Here is a 16,398-nt window from a genome sequence, read left to right as displayed (position 1 = left end):
CCCCCCTCCTCAAGCAGGAGACCCTATCCAATCTCTTCTCAAAAGCCTTCAGTGTTGGAGCACCCACAACTTCTGGTGGCAAGCTGTTCCACTGGTTAATTGTTCTCACTGTCAGGAAATTCCTCCTTAATTGCAGGTTGCTTCTCTCCTTGATTAGTTTCCATCCGTTGCTTCTTGCCCTGCCTTCAGGTGCTTTGGAGAATGGCTTGACTCCGTCTTCTTTGGGGCAAACCCTGAGATACTGGAAGACTGCTATCATGTCACCCCTGGTCCCTCTCTTCATTAGATTAGACCAGGGATCTCCAAACTTGGCCAGTTTTGAGAGTTGTGGACTTCAACTCCCAGAATTGCCTCAGAAGAGAATTCTGGGAGTTGAGGTCCACAAGTCTTAAAGTGGCCAGGTTTGGAGACTTCTGGATTAGACGTACTCAGCTCCTGCAATCATTCATCCTATAGTTTAGTGAATCCCGCCCAGCCTTTTCACCACCGTGCTCCACTCAGCGCAACGCGTCGCTCGGTCCCCATCAACTGCTCCGCGAACCTTGAGTTCCACCTTCTCCATCTCCTGTCCTAGGCCTGTGCTTTAAGAAGGACTCTGGCACCCTCAAACCAATGGTTTGCTTCCGTCTCCAGCGGCTCAAAAACCACCATCGAGACGAATGAGTACAATTAACCGGTGGAACAGAAGTTGCCTTCAGAAGTTGCGGGCGCTCCACCGCTGGAGGTTTTCAAGAAGAGACTGGACAGCCACCTGTCTGACATGGTCTAGGGCAGGGGTGTCAAACTCAATTTCACTGAGGGCCGCATCAGCATGGCGGTTGCCCTCAGGGGGCCGGGTGGGTATGGCCAGGGTGGGTGTGGCCTACTGGGTGGGCGTGGCTAGAGTGCGTATGGCCTACTGGGTGGGTGTGGCCAGCTCTGCATCGTTCGCATCAAGGGTGCCTATGGGGGCCTGGGCAGGAGTGGGACAGATCTGGGGGTCTCTGGCAGGAGGAGGGTCTCTGGGCCAGGGCCAAGGCAGTGGGAGCCGTTCCCTCGCTGTTTCCAGGATGGCTTCGCGGGCCACATGAAACCACTTCGCGGGCCGGATCCGGCCCCCGGGCCTTGGGTTTGACATGTCTGGTCTAGGGTCTCCTGCTTGAGCAGGGGGTTGGACTAGATGACCTCCAAGGTCCCTTCCAGCTCTATTCTGATCGATTGATTCTCTCTCCAGGTGGACCTTCCTGCTCACTCACTTCTCCAAGGCCCGGGCGATGTCCTGGAAGCCTTGGGCGGTGGTCCCGTTCCTGTCCCAAGATATGCTCCTACAAAGGAGAAAAGGCAGTCTGGTTTAGTGGTGACTCTTTGAGAGCTGAACGCAATGAAATTTCATCTAAATGTATGCCGATTAGTGTACATTCAAAGTAACAATAAAGTAATTCTATTCTATTCTATTTTATTCAATTCCATTCTTATTTCTATTTCTATTTCTATTTCTATTCTATTCTATTCTATTCTATTCTATTCTATTCTATTCTATTCTATTCTATTCTATTCTATTCTATTCTATTTTCTATTCTATTCTATTCTATTCTATTCTATTTCTATTCTATTCTATTCTATTCTATTCTATTCTATTCTATTCTATTCTATTCTATTCTATTCTATTCTATTCTATTCTATTCTATTCTATTCTTCTTATTCTTCTATTCCATTCTGTTCCAATTCCTATTCTGTTCTATTCTATTCTATTTTCTTATTCTATTCTATTCTATTCTATTCTATTCTATTCTATTCTATTCTATTCTATTCTATTCTATTCTATTCTATTCTATTCTATTCTATTCTATTCTATTCTATTCTATTCTATTCTATTCTATTCTATTCTATTCTATTCTATTCCATTCCACGCCTCAGTTGTGTCCTCTCGTCACCAGCCTCCATCTTTGGGCCTTCCGCCCACGGGCATTGCCCTAACTCTGTGAAGTTCTGCAGGTTTTCCGACCTACCTGAGCGTGCTGTTGATCTGCAGAGCTTTGGACAGCATCTTGGCCCCGAGATCTTCCATGCTGTTCCCACTCAGGTCCACTTTGGTTAAGCAGGTGTTGCTCCCCAGAGCGTTGATCAGGATGCTGCAGCGTGTTTTCAGCCGGGAATCGGCCACTGAGAAAGACTGTAAAGACTTTGGGGGGGGGGGAAGAGAGAGAGAGAAACAGGATGAGGAGAGAAAGGGGGGGTCTGAGCAGCCAATCTGTATCCCCTAAAAAAAAATCCCCTTCCCTTCACCCCAGAGGCAACCATCATGAGAACCACCTTCAATTGTTTGCAAGGAACAATTCAGAGGCCTTGTAAGTGCCGTAGTTTGAAGGGACCTTGGGGGTCATCTAGTCCAACCCCCTGCTCAGGCAAGCAACCCTATACCTATTTCAGACAAATGGCTGTCCAATCTCTTCTTAAAAACTTCCAGTGTTGGAGCATTCACCGCTTCTGGAGGCAGGTGGTTCCACTGGTTAATTTTTCCAGGATGCTCCTAATGTCAGCCCCGCCCCCAAAATAAGCCCCAGTTAAGACCGTCAGCCAGACGGACGCATCGAGTACGTCCGTTTCAACGCACGACGAATGTATGGAAGGATAAAATGCTAATATTCATATCTAATTAAATATAAATAAATAATATCATTGACGTTAGTTATTTGAATAAATGTAGGTTGTTGCATGTGGGGAAAAATAAGGCATCACTTGAAAATAAGCCCTAACCTAATGGTCTTTTGGGGCAAAAATTAATATAAGTACCCGGTTTTATTTTAGGGGGAAATAAGGGTAATAATAATAATCGATAATTCTACAGAATTACGCTTCGCACAGCCAAGAACTTACGCAGTCTTCTTCTTGGATAAACTGCACTATCTTTTGGAGAATGTCTTCCAGAGTCCTGGTATAAAAAGATTAAAAAATGCACTTATCAATATTACATCGTCCTCAATATCACCGTCCTCTTCCTCTGCATGTTCGGAGCTGGGAACAAATTGCGCTCATTACAAGGAAATCCTCCACTTACGTCCACAAGCGTGCCCGGAATTTCTGTCACTAAGGGAGACAGTTGTTGAGTGAGTTTTGCCTCCATTTTACCCCCGTTCTGGCCACGGTTGTTAAGTGAATCACTGCAATTGTTAAGCGAGTCACACGGTCGTTAAGTGAATCTGGCTTCCCCATTGACTCTGCTTGTCAGAAGGTCGTCAAAGGGGATCACATGACCCCGGGACACCGCAACCGTCATAAATATGAGTCAGCTGCCAAGTCTCTGAATTTTGATCCTGTGACCATGGGAGATGCTGGAACAGTCGTAAAGTGTGACAATGCTCATGTTACTTTTTTCAGTCCCATTGTAACTATGAACAGTCACTAAACGAATTGTTTTAAGTCAAGGACTGCTTGTAATACGAGGATGGGACACCACTAGGAAATCCTAATGAGGTAAACGAGACAGGGACGCACAGTATGGAGGAATCTTATCCTAAAAAGAACAGGGGTGTGTTTGTTCAAATCATCAGGAACTGAAGTCCCTTTTAGGTGGTTAGTTTTAGCTAATTTTAGTTCCTTGGGAAAAGGAAAAAGAGACCACCAGAAACTCCTCAATTTTCCCTCAGAAATTACCGGAAGAGAACATGAATTGCCAGAGATGAAAGAGCATTTAACCCCCCTTCCTTTTAGATCAGTGTTCTTCAACCTCAACAACTTTAAGATGTGTGGACTTCAACTCCCAGAATTCCCAGCTTTGCTGGCTGGGGAATTCTGGGAGTTGAGGTCCAGACGTCTTATAAAGTTGCTGAGGTTGGGAAACACTGCTTTAATGGCTGGTTTCTGGGAGTTGAAGTCCACAAGTCCTAAAAGGGCCAAGTTTGAAGACCCCTGAATTAGATCATGGCCCAGCTCAAAAAAGCCTTAGCATCACTGGGCGCAGGAAAATGGCGCCTATTACAGGCCAACGCTCACCGGGATTTGACGTTGAAATTCTTTCCGAGCCAGAGATGTTTCAAAGATTTGTTCTTACTCAGCGCCGGGAGCAAGGTGATTAAATCCGTGTCGAAGCCTAAGGGAACGAGAAAATAGCAAACCAATCATGTTGGGAAGAACACGGTTTATTTCCTTGCAGTTTCTTTCTGTTATGTGATTTTTGCCTATGTAAGTAAAGGTCATCATCATCATCATCATCATCAAGTTGGAAGGTACCTTGGAGGTCATCTAGTCCAACCCCCTGCTCAGGCAGGAAACCCTACACCATTTCAGACAAAATGGCTGTCCAGTCTCTTCTTAAAAATGTCCAGTGTTGGAGCATTCACAGCTTCTGGAGGCAGGTTGTGACCCCCTTTGGCGACCTTCTGACAAGCAAAGTCAATGGGGAGGGGAAAGTCCAATTCACTTAGCGACCGTGTGACTAACTTAACAACGGCGGCGATTCTCTTAGCAGCTGTGGCAAGGAAGGTTGTAAAACGGGGCAAAACTCACTTAAGAATTGTCTCAGCCACAGAAATGTTGGGCTCGATTGTGGTCATAAGTAAGTGGAGGAATTCCTGTAGTCCTCGACTTATGACGGTCACTTAGTGATCATGTGACCACCAGTTATTATGGTGGAGGGGAAAAACACCTGATTTACAACCGCTTTCTGCACTTAAAACCACGGCAGCATTCCCATGGTGAGGTGATTGCGAGACAGTGGCATTCCTTCCTCAGAACTTACGTCCAAACCGAATTTCCCACTCACCGTTATCTGAAATATTGAGACCGCTCAAGGCGCTTATGCCGGGCATTTGTTCTTGAAGCACTTGAGCTCCCGGAGAACGTAGCTAGGATAGAAGGACAAAAATAAAACTTGATTTATTTATTTACCGTACGGCACATTCACATCCTATTTCAGTCAAAAAATGGAACACGGGGCTAAAAGACAAGATGCAGATAGAATATGAAACCGGAAACCTTAACAGGAAGATTACAAACTGCTATCAGTATTTATATATATATATATATAAATATATATATATATTTATAAATATATATATATATATACGGTATATATATATATATACACAGTGTATATATATATATATATATATATATATATATATATATATATATATATATATATATATATATATATATATATACAGTGTATATATATATATACAGTATATATATATATATATATATATATATATATATATATATATATATATATATATATATATATATATATATATATATATATATATATATATATATATATATATATATATATATATATATATATATATATATATATATATATATATATATATATATATATACCGTGTATATATATATATATATATATATATACACGGTATATATATATATATATATATATATATATATATATATATATATATATATATATATATATATATATATATATATATATATATATATATATATATATATATATATATATATATATATATATATATATATATATACTGTATATATATATATACACTGTGTATATATATATATATATATATATATATATATATATATATATATATATATATATATATATACACTGTGTATATATATATATATATACCGTATATATATATATATATATATATATATATATATATATATATATATATATATATATATATATATATATATATATATATATATATATATATATATATATATATATATATATATATATATATATATATATATATATATATATATATATGTTAAGTATTTGTCAAGGCTTTTTGAATGCACCTTGCTAATTAACTCTTTCATTCCTGTTTTGACAGCTCATTATTTGTGCAAATTATTCAAATTGCTAATAAAGAATTTGGGAGGCTGAGATGATCATTTCGAACTCTTTATGTTCTCATCAGTCAGTCATACCCTTTATCTGAGATTCGAACCTTGCACAAATAATGAGCTGTCATAAGTTGACTATATCCTGTGGATAAGCCTTGAGTCAGGCCAAAACAGGAATGAAAGAGTTAATTAGCAAGGTGCATTCAAAAAGCCTTGACAAATACTTAACACATATTTACCTTGCCTTCTAGCTAATAAAAGAGAGAAAGAACCTGTGGCTCAGGAAGTTAAAACAACTGCCTAATATATAATCAGCCCAGGTTCGAATCTCAGATAAAGGGTATGACTGACTGATGAGAACATAAAGAGTTCGAAATGATCATCTCAGCCTCCCAAATTCTTTATTAGCAATTTGAATAATTTGCACATATATATATATATATATAGACATTTGTTAACTGAATTTTGCCCCATTTTATGACCCTTCTTGCCTCCAAACTGAGTCCCTGCAATTGTTAAATTAGCAACACCATTGTTAAGTGAATCCGGCTTCCTACATTGACTTTGCTTGTCAGAAGGTTGTAAAAGGAGATCACGTGATTTTCCCTCCCCTAACCCGGGATGCTGCAACCGTCCTAAGTCCAGGCCAGTTTCCAAGCCTCTGAATTTGGATCACATGACCGCAGGAATGCTGCAACAGTCATCAATACGAGTCAGTTGCCAAGCATCCGAATTTCGATGACGTGACCACGGGGGTGCCGCGACGGTCGTTAAGTGTGAAAAACTGGTCACAAGTCACTTTTTTCAGTGCCATTGCAACTTCGAAGGTCACTGAACAAGCTGTTGTAAGTTGAGGACTTTACCTGTACTACAACTCATAAATAAATCACTGCGGTCATTAAGCGAGACATCATGTCACCACAACTTGGGACCTTCCCTGACTGCTTTCCTGTGGTCATTACTTGTGGGAAGCCGGTGGGGAAAGTCACAAATGGGAATGACACAACTTTGGGAGGCTGTAACCGTCACACGTGTGACGTGGTCGCCCCCCTGCATACACGCGAAGACGTTTAGGCTCAAGGTTCAGCGGTAAGTTGCTTTTTTCCAGCGCCAAACAGCTGCTAAACGAATGGCCACATCTTGAGGACTAGCAGCATATGTAGACCAATTATATTTGCAAAAAGAAGAGCAGCGAAGTGGCGAAGTCATTTATTTGAGCATGGAAGTGCTCAGAGGCACTTGGGACAGATGTGCAAAAAAAAAGTTTACGCGTTGGATAATTCCTCACACATCTTAATTTTTACCTCACATCCGCTCAGATCCAGGTGCAGCTCACTGAGGTGGGTGTTGGCAGACAAACCTTGCATGAGAGACCTGTGGGAAGGGAGCAAACTCGGATTATTGTGTTTTTCAATGTTTTTGCCATGTATCTTCCCTCTTGAGGCCTTGAAAAGGGAAGGATTGAGGCCTACCAAACCTCCAGATATTTATAAATGGGATGAACTTAAAAAGCTACAACACAAACTGACACACAGTGTTAGGCACAGGGTGAAATTGTTACTCCATTAGTGCCTGCCCTTATTATAAAAAAAGGAAAAGGCTCTGTTTTCCCCAACAAATGCAGACAACACATGCACATAGACTAACATGTATTAGAGAGCCAGTTGGCCTAGTGCACAGGTCTGCAACCCGCGGCTCCGGAGCTGCATGCGGCTCTTTCAGCCGTCTCCTGCGGCTCCCAGTCCTCTGCCATGTGCAGTCCAAAAAAAAAAAAAAGTGGGACTAAAAAAGTTCAACCAATCAATTCAAATATGCAGGGTAGGTGCATATCTCGCCTTGGCTCCACTCTTCAGTCAAACCCTGTTCTGCGCACGTGCGCATGTACGCGCATGTGCACACTTTTTTTGCGGCTCCCAGTTTTTCCTTTTGTGAGGGAACCGGTTCCGAGTGGCTCTTTCACTGTTTCAGGTTCCTGACCCCTGGCCTAGTGGTTAAGGTAGCAGTCTAGACAGCAGGAGACGGTGAGTTCTAGTCCCGCCTTAGGCAAGAAAGCCAGCTGGGTGACTTTGGGCCGATCACCAGGAGACTGTGAGTTCTAGTCCTGCCTTAGCATGAAAGCCAGCTGGGTGACTTTGGGCCAATCACAAGGAGATGGTGAGTTCTAGTCCTGCCTTAGGCATGAAAGCCAGCTGGGTGACTTTAGGACAATCACCAGGAGACTGTGAGTTCTAGTCCTGCCTTAGCATGAAAGCCAGCTGGGTGACTTTGGGCCAATCACAAGGAGATGGTGAGTTCTAGCCCTGCCTTAGGCATGAAAGACAGCTGGGTGACTTTGGGCCAATCACCTGGAGACGGTGAGTTCTAGTCCTGCCTTAAGCATGAAAGCCACTGGGTGACTTTGGCAGAATCAACAGGTAATGGTGAGTTCTAGTCCTGCCTTAGGCATAAAAGCTGCCTGGTAACTTTGGGCCAATCACCAGGCGACAGTGAGTTCTAGTCCCACTTGAGGCGTAAAACTTTGGTTGACTTTGGTCCAGTCCCTCTCTCTCAGCCCCAACCCACCTCACAGGGTTGTTAGCTCCGTTTTGTGACTCGACACCCCAATGCTATGGCACATTAGACCACCACACACCCCGTTTTGTTCCAGGCGGCGCCCAACGTGGGGCCGTGGCCGTGCTTGAGACTCACCGCAAGGCTTCTACGGGGACCCTGACGCCGGATAGATTCACGCAATTGAGCGAATAGGCACTGCAGAAAAACTGCTTCAGAGAGGGCGGGAACTCTTTTCCCTTCCTGGGGGAGAGAGGGTTCCTATTATTATTATTTTTGGGGGGGGAAACAGACACACCCACCCCCTCTCCCCTTGCAAATTATTGAAAAAAACAATATTATCCTTACCGGTGGGAAAAGGTGTTTCGTGAAAGATTGAGGTAACAGAGACGAGGGCAGCAGCCGTGCAGCAACGCACTAAAAAGCTACACAAACAGAGAAACCCACACCGAGAGGTGAACCGGGGTCCTGCTTAATGAATCGCAGGCTGCCATCAACCCGGTAAGTACTCCGTAGCCAATCTGTCCCCGTATGTGTTGTCTGAGATGCCTCACTGCATCTATCCCAAAGGTGGGGTTTTTTTTTTCTCAGGAGGCAACGGGACTGTCCAGTTTTTCTTCGAAGACGTTTCGCTTCTCACCCCAGAAGCTTCCTCAGCTTTGAGTGGAAGGATTTGTACTCCTTTGCAGGCAGCTGGTCATTTGCCTTCTTTTAGGGAGTCGTTGAGGTCACCTGGAGGTTTTTACCTGTGTCCTCAGGGTCACCTGAGTGATGCAAATAGGCGTGAGGCCTTCTTGGCTGCAGGATGCTTTCTGCCCTGGGTCCCTTCCCTGTTGAAAACAGGATCAGGTAAAGATCCTGAGGACAGAGACAAACCTCCAGGTGGCCTCAACGACAACCCTAAAAGAAGGCAAATGACCAGCTGTCTGTAAGGAGCATAAATCCTTCCATTTTCCCCACCCTCCACTCACGAGCTGAAGAAGCTTCTTGGATCAGAAGCAAAACGTCTTCAAAGAAAAATAAGAAAGTCCAGTTGCCTCTTGGGGGAAAAAACGCACCTTTGGGACAAGTGAGGACACAGAACCAACCTCCAAGCAGCTTCAATAGCTCTCCAAAGGAAGGCAAATGACCAGCTGTCTGCAAGGAGTATAAATCCTTCCATTTCCCCCACCATCTGGTAGAGCTGAAGAAGCTTCTTGGGTGAGAAGCAAAATGTCTTCAGAGAAAAAGAAGAAAGGTCCAGTTGACTCCTGAAAAAAAAGCAGCTTTGGGGCAACTGAGGACTCAAATAAACCTCCAAGTGGCCTCAACGGCTCTCTAAAAGAAGGCAAATGACCGGGTTTTTTTTCTGCAAGCAGTATAAATCCTTCCGTTCCCAATCATTCAGTCAGAGCTGAGGAAGCTTCTGGGATGAGAAGAGAAACCTCCTCAAAGTAAAACGAGAAAGTCCAGATGCCTCCTGAAAAAAGCTGCTTTGGGACAACCCTGATCTGGAGGATGGAGAATCTCCACGGAGACTTACTGCGTCTACTGCGCAGTCCGTGGAGGAGAGATCCAGGTGTATCAGTGCGTTGGGTTGGGCCAGGAACGAGTAGAAACTCTGTAGGGAAACCAAGAAAGGAAAGGCATCAGTAAACCAGGACGCAGGTAGTCCTCAATTTACGACCACGGTGGAGCCCAAAACCGACGTGGCTGAGGGAGAAATTTGTTCAGCGAGCTTTGCCCTGTTTTACGATGAAGCGAATCCGGCTTCCCGCGTGGGCTTTGCTTGTCAGACGGTTGCAACAGAGGACCACGTGACCCCGGGACACCGCGACCGTCATAAACAGGAGTCGGCAAGCACCTGAATTTTGATCATGTGACTCTGGGGATGCCGCAAGGCGCGTAAGTGTGGAAAACAGTCATCAGTCCCTTTTTTTCAGTGCCGTCGTAACTTTGAAGGGTCACTAAACGAATCGTCGTAAGGATTAGCTGTACTTCTACCATGCAGGTTTTTTTTTTTAAATTTACTTATCTAATGCTGGATTCCCCCATGTTGGAACGCTCCAGATTCTGGAGATACGGGGAGATTATATTATTATAATATTGGTTCCCCCCTCCTTCCAAACATGGGAGTTCTCATCTGGAATTGGATTTTCTGGGCAATGCTGTGATCTGGCTCCCCAACGTCTTCACTGCAGCTGGATAATAGAATGACAACGTTGGAAGGGACCTTGGAGGTCTTCTAGTCCAACCCCCTGCTCAGGAAGAAGGCCCTATCCCATTTCTGACAAATGGCTGTCCAATATCTTCTTAAAGAGGAGGAGGAGGAGGAACAGAATAATAGCTGGAAGGGACCTCTGGAGGTCATCTAGTCCAACCCCCTGCTCAGTCAGGAAACCCTAGACCATTTCAGACAAACGGTTGTCCAGTCTCTTCTTAAAAAGGAGGAGGAGGAGGAATAAGGGAAGAGGAGGAGAAAGGGAGGAGGAGGAGGAGGAGGAGAATAACAGAGTTGGAAGGGACCTTAAAGGTCTTCTAGTCCAACCCGCTGGCTCAGGCAGGAAACCCTAGAGAACCATTTCAGATGAAGGGATGCGATGTCAAGTCACTCACGTTTGCCTCGTCAGTGCCCAGAAGGCCGGGATTTTTGCTTAAGTCAAGATGGCGGAGAGAACTGGTGAAGGCTGGGTTGGCACTGAAGGTCTGGCACAAAACGGCAAGTCCTGAGGAAGGAAGCGGAGAATACTTTGGGTCTTGAGCAGGGGTAGGTAACCTTGGCTCTTTTATGACTCGTGGACTTCAATTCCCAGAATTCCTCAGCCAGCTTGGCTCAGCTTGGCAACCTCTCCATTTCTCCTCAGCATGGCTGGCTCAGGAATTCTGGGAGTTGAAGTCCACAAGTCATAAAAGAGCCAAGGTTGCCTATCCCTGGTCTTAAGTGTTTAAAGCCAACTTCCTTAACTGGGTATGGGAAGACTTCCATTCCCAGAATTCCCTGCAACAGCTATGCTGACTGAGGAATCCTGGGAGTTGAAGTCTAGTGGACACCTCTGAGCCCTTGTGGAGAATTCTGGGATATGAAGGCCCCACAACCTGGAGGGGACCCCCATTTAGTCTGGAGTCGTGTTTCTCCACCTTGACAGCTTGCAGATGGGTGGACTTCAACTCCCAGAATTCCCCAGACAGAACAGGAATTCTGGGAGTTGAGGTCTACCCATCATCAAGTTGCCAAAGTTGAGAAATACTGCTCTGGAATAGAAAATGGATTGAAATCCCCCAACTGCCCTGAACCCATGTTTTCTCAATTTATATCTGCTGCTTCTGTTCTGTTTTTAAGTGTTAGCCACTCAGTCATCCATATATAAACATATAAATAAAAGTAGTGAATTCCTTCTTTCCCCTCTCCCTCCCTCCCTCCCTTTTTCCTTCCTTCCTTCCTTTCTTTTTCCATCTTCTCCTTCCCTCTCCTCCCTCCCTGCTACCCTTCCTTCCTTCCTTCTTTCCTTCCTCCCTCTCTCCTTCTCTACCTCCCTCCCTTTTCCTCCCTCCCTTCCTCTCTCCCTCCTTCCCTTCTTCCTACCCTTCCTTCCTCCCTCCCTCTCTCCCTTGTCTCCCTCCCTCCCTTCCTCTCTCCCTCCTTCCCTTCCTTCCTTCCTCCCTCTCTCCGTCTCTCCCTCCCTTCCTTTTCCTTCCTTCCTTCCTCCCTCCCTTTTCCCTCCCTCCCCTTTCTTCCTCCTTCCCTCCCTCCCTGCTACCCTTCCTTCCTTCCTCCCTCTCTCCTTCTCTCCCTCCCTCCCTCCTTCCCTCCCCTTTCCTCCCTCCCTCCCTTCCCTTCCTTTTCTTTCCATTCTTCCTCCCTCCCACTTCCCTCCCTCCCTCCCTTCCTTCTTTCCTCCTTCCCTCCCACCCTTCCTCCCACCCTTCCTCCCTCCCCCCCTCTCTCCCTTCCTCCCTTTTCCTCCCTCCCTCCCTTCCCTTCCTTTTCCTTCCTCCCACCCTCCCTTTTCCCTTCCTTCCTTCCTTCCTTCCTTCCTCCCCTTTCTTCCTCCTTCCCTCCCTCCCTCCCTCCTTCAGTCCCTTTTCCTCCTTCCCTCTCTCCCTCCCTCCCTGAAAAGGAAGGGGAACGCAGCATCTCTGCTCCAGATTCCTTTGCGGACCCCCCCCCTCTTCCTCCCCCCCCCACTCCCTTTGCCCCACCGGTGCCCCGGGGTACCTTTCGCAGTGATGCCGGTCTTGGAAAGGCAGAGTTTGCTAAGGCCTTTGGGGAAGCAGAGGAGCTGCTGACTCAGGGCACCCAGGCCTGTGCGGAGGGGAGAGAAGAAAGGGGTCAGCAGGCTCTCTTTCCCCCAAGGACCCCCCCCTCGCCCGCCCCCCCATTTCAAAGCAAGCCTAGATCACCCCACAGGCTTCTGCAGGGTCCAGTGGTCTGCAGATCTCCTATCTTCGACCCGGTGCCCTCCAGATGTGGTGGGCTCCAAACTCTCAGGACCCCAAACTCCAGCCAAGTCAGGATCCTGAGAGCCAAAGCCCCCACCCCCCAACTTGTGGGGACCCCTAGGGGGGTGGGGAGCTCTGCAAATCACCTTTGTCCTCCAGGGGGTTGTGCGAAAGCGTCAGGACGTGGAGGGCGGTGTTGGGGTTTTCCGCCAAAACGTTGGCGAGTTTCATGGCAAAATCCCTGCGGAGAGAGAGGGGGGGAGGGAGGGAGGGAGAGAGAGAGAGAGAGAGAGAGAGAGAGAGAGAGAAGGAGAAGAGAGCAGATCAGGCGGAAACCTGACCGGAGAAGCGCATTTTAAGGGCGCCTTTGCAAGGCCGAAGATGGGAACGAGAGTGGAGAAGGCCAGGATTTTCTCTCCCCAGCAGCCTCCAACCTTGCAAGTCAGGAAAGGTGCATGCCAAAGTCTCGCCAAGCCTCACGTTTTTAACCCTGCATTGTCCAGCACCAGCTCCTCCAGGTGATGGGACTTGCTCACCGTGTGCAGAATCTGCTCGGCTACTTCGGAGCCCTGGAAAGGGAAGGGAAGGGAAGGGAAGGGAAGGGAAGGGAAGGGAAGGGAAGGGAAGGGAAGGGTGGAAGGAGAGACGGAGACAGGAGCAGAACTTGAGCCAGCCTGGACGTCCAGCCAGACTTTTGAGCAAGTTCCTCATTCCTCTTCCCTCCCTCCCTCCCTCCACCTACTAGCCAGCCAGCCAGTCCTCCCTCTATTCATCCATCCATCCACCAGCCATTTTTCTCTCCATCCATCTCTCCATCCAACTTTCCACCCATTAATTCATCCATCCATTTATCTTTCCATCCCTCCCTCCCTCCAACTTTCCATCCATCTACCATCCTTCCATCATCCATTTCTCCATCCCTCCATTATCTTCCCATCCCTCCATCCATCAGCCATCCCTCCATCTTTCCAACCATTCATCCATCCTTGCCTCCATTTGTCCATCCTTCCATCCTTCCATCCATCTACCCATCCTCCCATTCACCCACTCAGCCATCCATCCATTTATCCATACACCCATCCTTCTGCTCACCCACTCACCCACCCCTCTCCATCCCTCCATTATCTTCCCATTCCTCCATCCATCCACTGCCCTTCCATCATCCATCCCTCCATTCTCTTCCCATTCCTCCATCCATCCATCCACCGCCCTTCCATCATCCATCCATCCCTCCATTATCTTCCCATTCCTCCATCCATCCACTGCCCTTCCATCATCCATCCCTCCATTGTCTTCCCATTCCTCCATCCATCCATCCATCCACCACCCTTCCATCATCCATCCCTCCATCCCTCCATTCTCTTCCCATTCCTCCATCCATCCATCCATCCATCCACCCTTCCATCATCCATCCCTCCATTCTCTTCCCATTCCTCCATCCATCATCCATCCATCCATCCACCGCCCATCCACCTCTCCATCCCTCCATTATCTTCCCATCTTTCCATCTATCAGCCATCCATCTATCCATCCATCCATCTTTCCATCCATTCATCCATCCTTGCATCCATTTATCCATCCTTCCATCTTTTGATCCATCTACCCATCCTCTCACTCACTCACCCATCCATCCATTTATCCATACACCCATCCTCCCACTCACCCACGCACTGGCTGAGGAATTCTGGGAGTTGAAGTCCACAAGTCCTAAAAGGGCCAAGTTTGAAGACCCCTGCTTTAATCGGTCACTAAATGAACTGCTGTTAAGTCGAGGACTAGCTGTGCTGAACAGAAGGTGACCACAGATAAGGAAGGACTCCGAAACAGTCATAGGAACGTACCAGCCGCAAATCCTTGCAGTAAAGTTTGGTAAACCACTGGTTGTAAGCCAAAGCTGCCACAATCAAAGCCAGGTCTCTGGGACGTGAAGAAAAAAATGGAAAAGAAGGGGGGGGGGGAGTTAGAAGGAGGATAAACCAGTGACGGTTTGTCTCACAAAGTTCTCCTCTGATTTTAAAAACTCACCCTAGAGCAGAGTTTCTCAACCTTAATCCCTTTAAGTTGCCTGGACTACAACTCCCAGAATTCCACAGACAGCATTCTGGGTGTTGAAGCCCACGCGGCTTAAAGCGGCAGAGGTTGAGAAACGGTGTCCTAGAGCAGGGCTCTTCAAACTTGGCCCTTTTATGACTTGTGGACTTCAACTCCCAGAATTCTTCAACCAGCCATGCTGGCTGAGGAATTCTGGGAGTTGAAGTCCACAAGTCATAAAAGGGCCAGGTTTGAAGACCCCTGCCCTAGAGCATTGGAGTCCCTCAGAAAAGAACAACAAGAAAACAAAATAAGGGACTGAAGGAGGACGGAACCTCGGCCGGTTTATGACACTACAACTCCCATGTTCCTTGGTGGGAAGGAAAAGCCACTGTCTCTTATTCCCCCAATTGATAATTTTCCAGTTTTAAAAAGCACCCTCTCTCAAAGAGGCAGTGCTTTCAACTTCTGAATCTTATCTAAGATGACCATCCGATGACCACTTTGGAAAGGTCTCCACCATGATTAAAATTAAAATTAAAATTAATATGGGGATTAAGATTAGGATTAAGATTAAAATTAAGATTGGGATTAAGGTTAGGATTAAGATTAAAATTAAGATTGGGATTAAGATTAAGATTGGGATTGGGATTAAGTTTAGGATTAAGGTTAAAATTAAAATTGGGATTAAGATTAGGATTAAGATTGGGATTAAGATTAACTTCCAGGGTTATCGAACACAAGAGTAAGGAATCAGAAGGCAAGATGGTCACTGTGGCCACACCAAGATATTCTCATTTTTTGGCTAAATTAACACCTCACGCTTAACTCAGCAACGAATTTACCCATTTCCAGATTCCCATCATTTGCTGGGGTTTGCAGAGTGAACTAAACCATTTCATGATGGGTAGAATTCAACTCCCAGAATTCCCATGTTCTGGGGTTGAGAAGATAGGGAAGTCAGCTGGGTAGTGGGGTGGGGGGCAGGGTGGGGGGCTCCAAAGGGAGCTTCTCACCGACTTTCCAAGTGGGAAAAATCCAACAGGTTGAACTCCCGGTTGTCCTCAGAATGATAAATCGTGTCCACGTCCTGGAAACAGTTGAGAAAGGCCGGAGAAAGAAAAAACATGCAATTATTTTCACAGTTACAATGGATTCCTCCCAGGACCTCCAGCAGCATCTTAAGCACCCGCGTTCTTCCTCTGTTCTCCTATGCCCCTGTTGTCATGGCATGTGGGAAGGACCTTGGGAGCTGGAGTGGAAGCGGCAGAGGAGAGAGTGGGTAATAAGAAGCTGCTGAGTTCTCGGAAGGAAACGGGACTGGAGGAGAGTTTTTGGGGAGGACAGGAGAAAGGAGGGGAGGGGGAGAGGGAAGGAGAGGGAGAGGAGAAGAAAAGAGAGGGAGAGAGTGGGGCGGGGAAAAGGGAGAGGAAGGGGGAGAGGAGAAGATAGAGGGAGAGAGAGAGTGGGGAAAGGAAAGGGAGAGGGAGAGAGGGGAGAGGAGAGAAGCAGAGGGGGAGAGAGAGGGAAGGAGAGGAGAGAAAGAGGAGGGGGAGGAAAAGGAAAGGGGAG

General features: G+C 46.2%; 1 protein-coding gene across 4 annotated transcripts in view; it reads right to left on the bottom strand.

The window, feature by feature from the left end:
- Window positions 1–16,398, bottom strand: part of LOC308676166 (capping protein, Arp2/3 and myosin-I linker protein 3-like) — a 57,582-nt gene that overhangs the window by 25,932 nt on the left and 15,252 nt on the right. For all 4 annotated transcript variants that reach the window (XR_014028276.1, XM_081341917.1, XM_081341915.1 and 1 more), the window contains 15 exons: window positions 15,843–15,916; window positions 14,637–14,712; window positions 13,276–13,364; window positions 12,942–13,036; window positions 12,572–12,658; window positions 10,972–11,081; window positions 9,899–9,976; window positions 8,725–8,801; window positions 8,515–8,619; window positions 7,131–7,200; window positions 4,742–4,823; window positions 3,973–4,069; window positions 2,857–2,911; window positions 1,989–2,161; window positions 1,236–1,304 (listed from right to left, as the gene is read on the bottom strand). Coding sequence is in view for 3 of the 4 variants with exons in the window: in XM_081341917.1 (XP_081198043.1) it covers window positions 1,236–1,304; window positions 1,989–2,161; window positions 2,857–2,911; window positions 3,973–4,069; window positions 4,742–4,823; window positions 7,131–7,200; window positions 8,515–8,619; window positions 8,725–8,801; window positions 9,899–9,976; window positions 10,972–11,081; window positions 12,572–12,658; window positions 12,942–13,036; window positions 13,276–13,364; window positions 14,637–14,712; window positions 15,843–15,916 (1,337 nt within the window). In the remaining variant the exon portion in view is untranslated. The remainder of the gene's footprint in view (window positions 1–1,235; window positions 1,305–1,988; window positions 2,162–2,856; window positions 2,912–3,972; window positions 4,070–4,741; window positions 4,824–7,130; window positions 7,201–8,514; window positions 8,620–8,724; window positions 8,802–9,898; window positions 9,977–10,971; window positions 11,082–12,571; window positions 12,659–12,941; window positions 13,037–13,275; window positions 13,365–14,636; window positions 14,713–15,842; window positions 15,917–16,398) is intronic.

This window comes from Vipera berus, assembly GCF_964194415.1.
Source record: "Vipera berus genome assembly, chromosome: W".
NCBI classification, from domain to species: domain Eukaryota; kingdom Metazoa; phylum Chordata; class Lepidosauria; order Squamata; family Viperidae; genus Vipera; species Vipera berus.
This window is presented reverse-complemented; position numbering and strand designations above follow the sequence as displayed.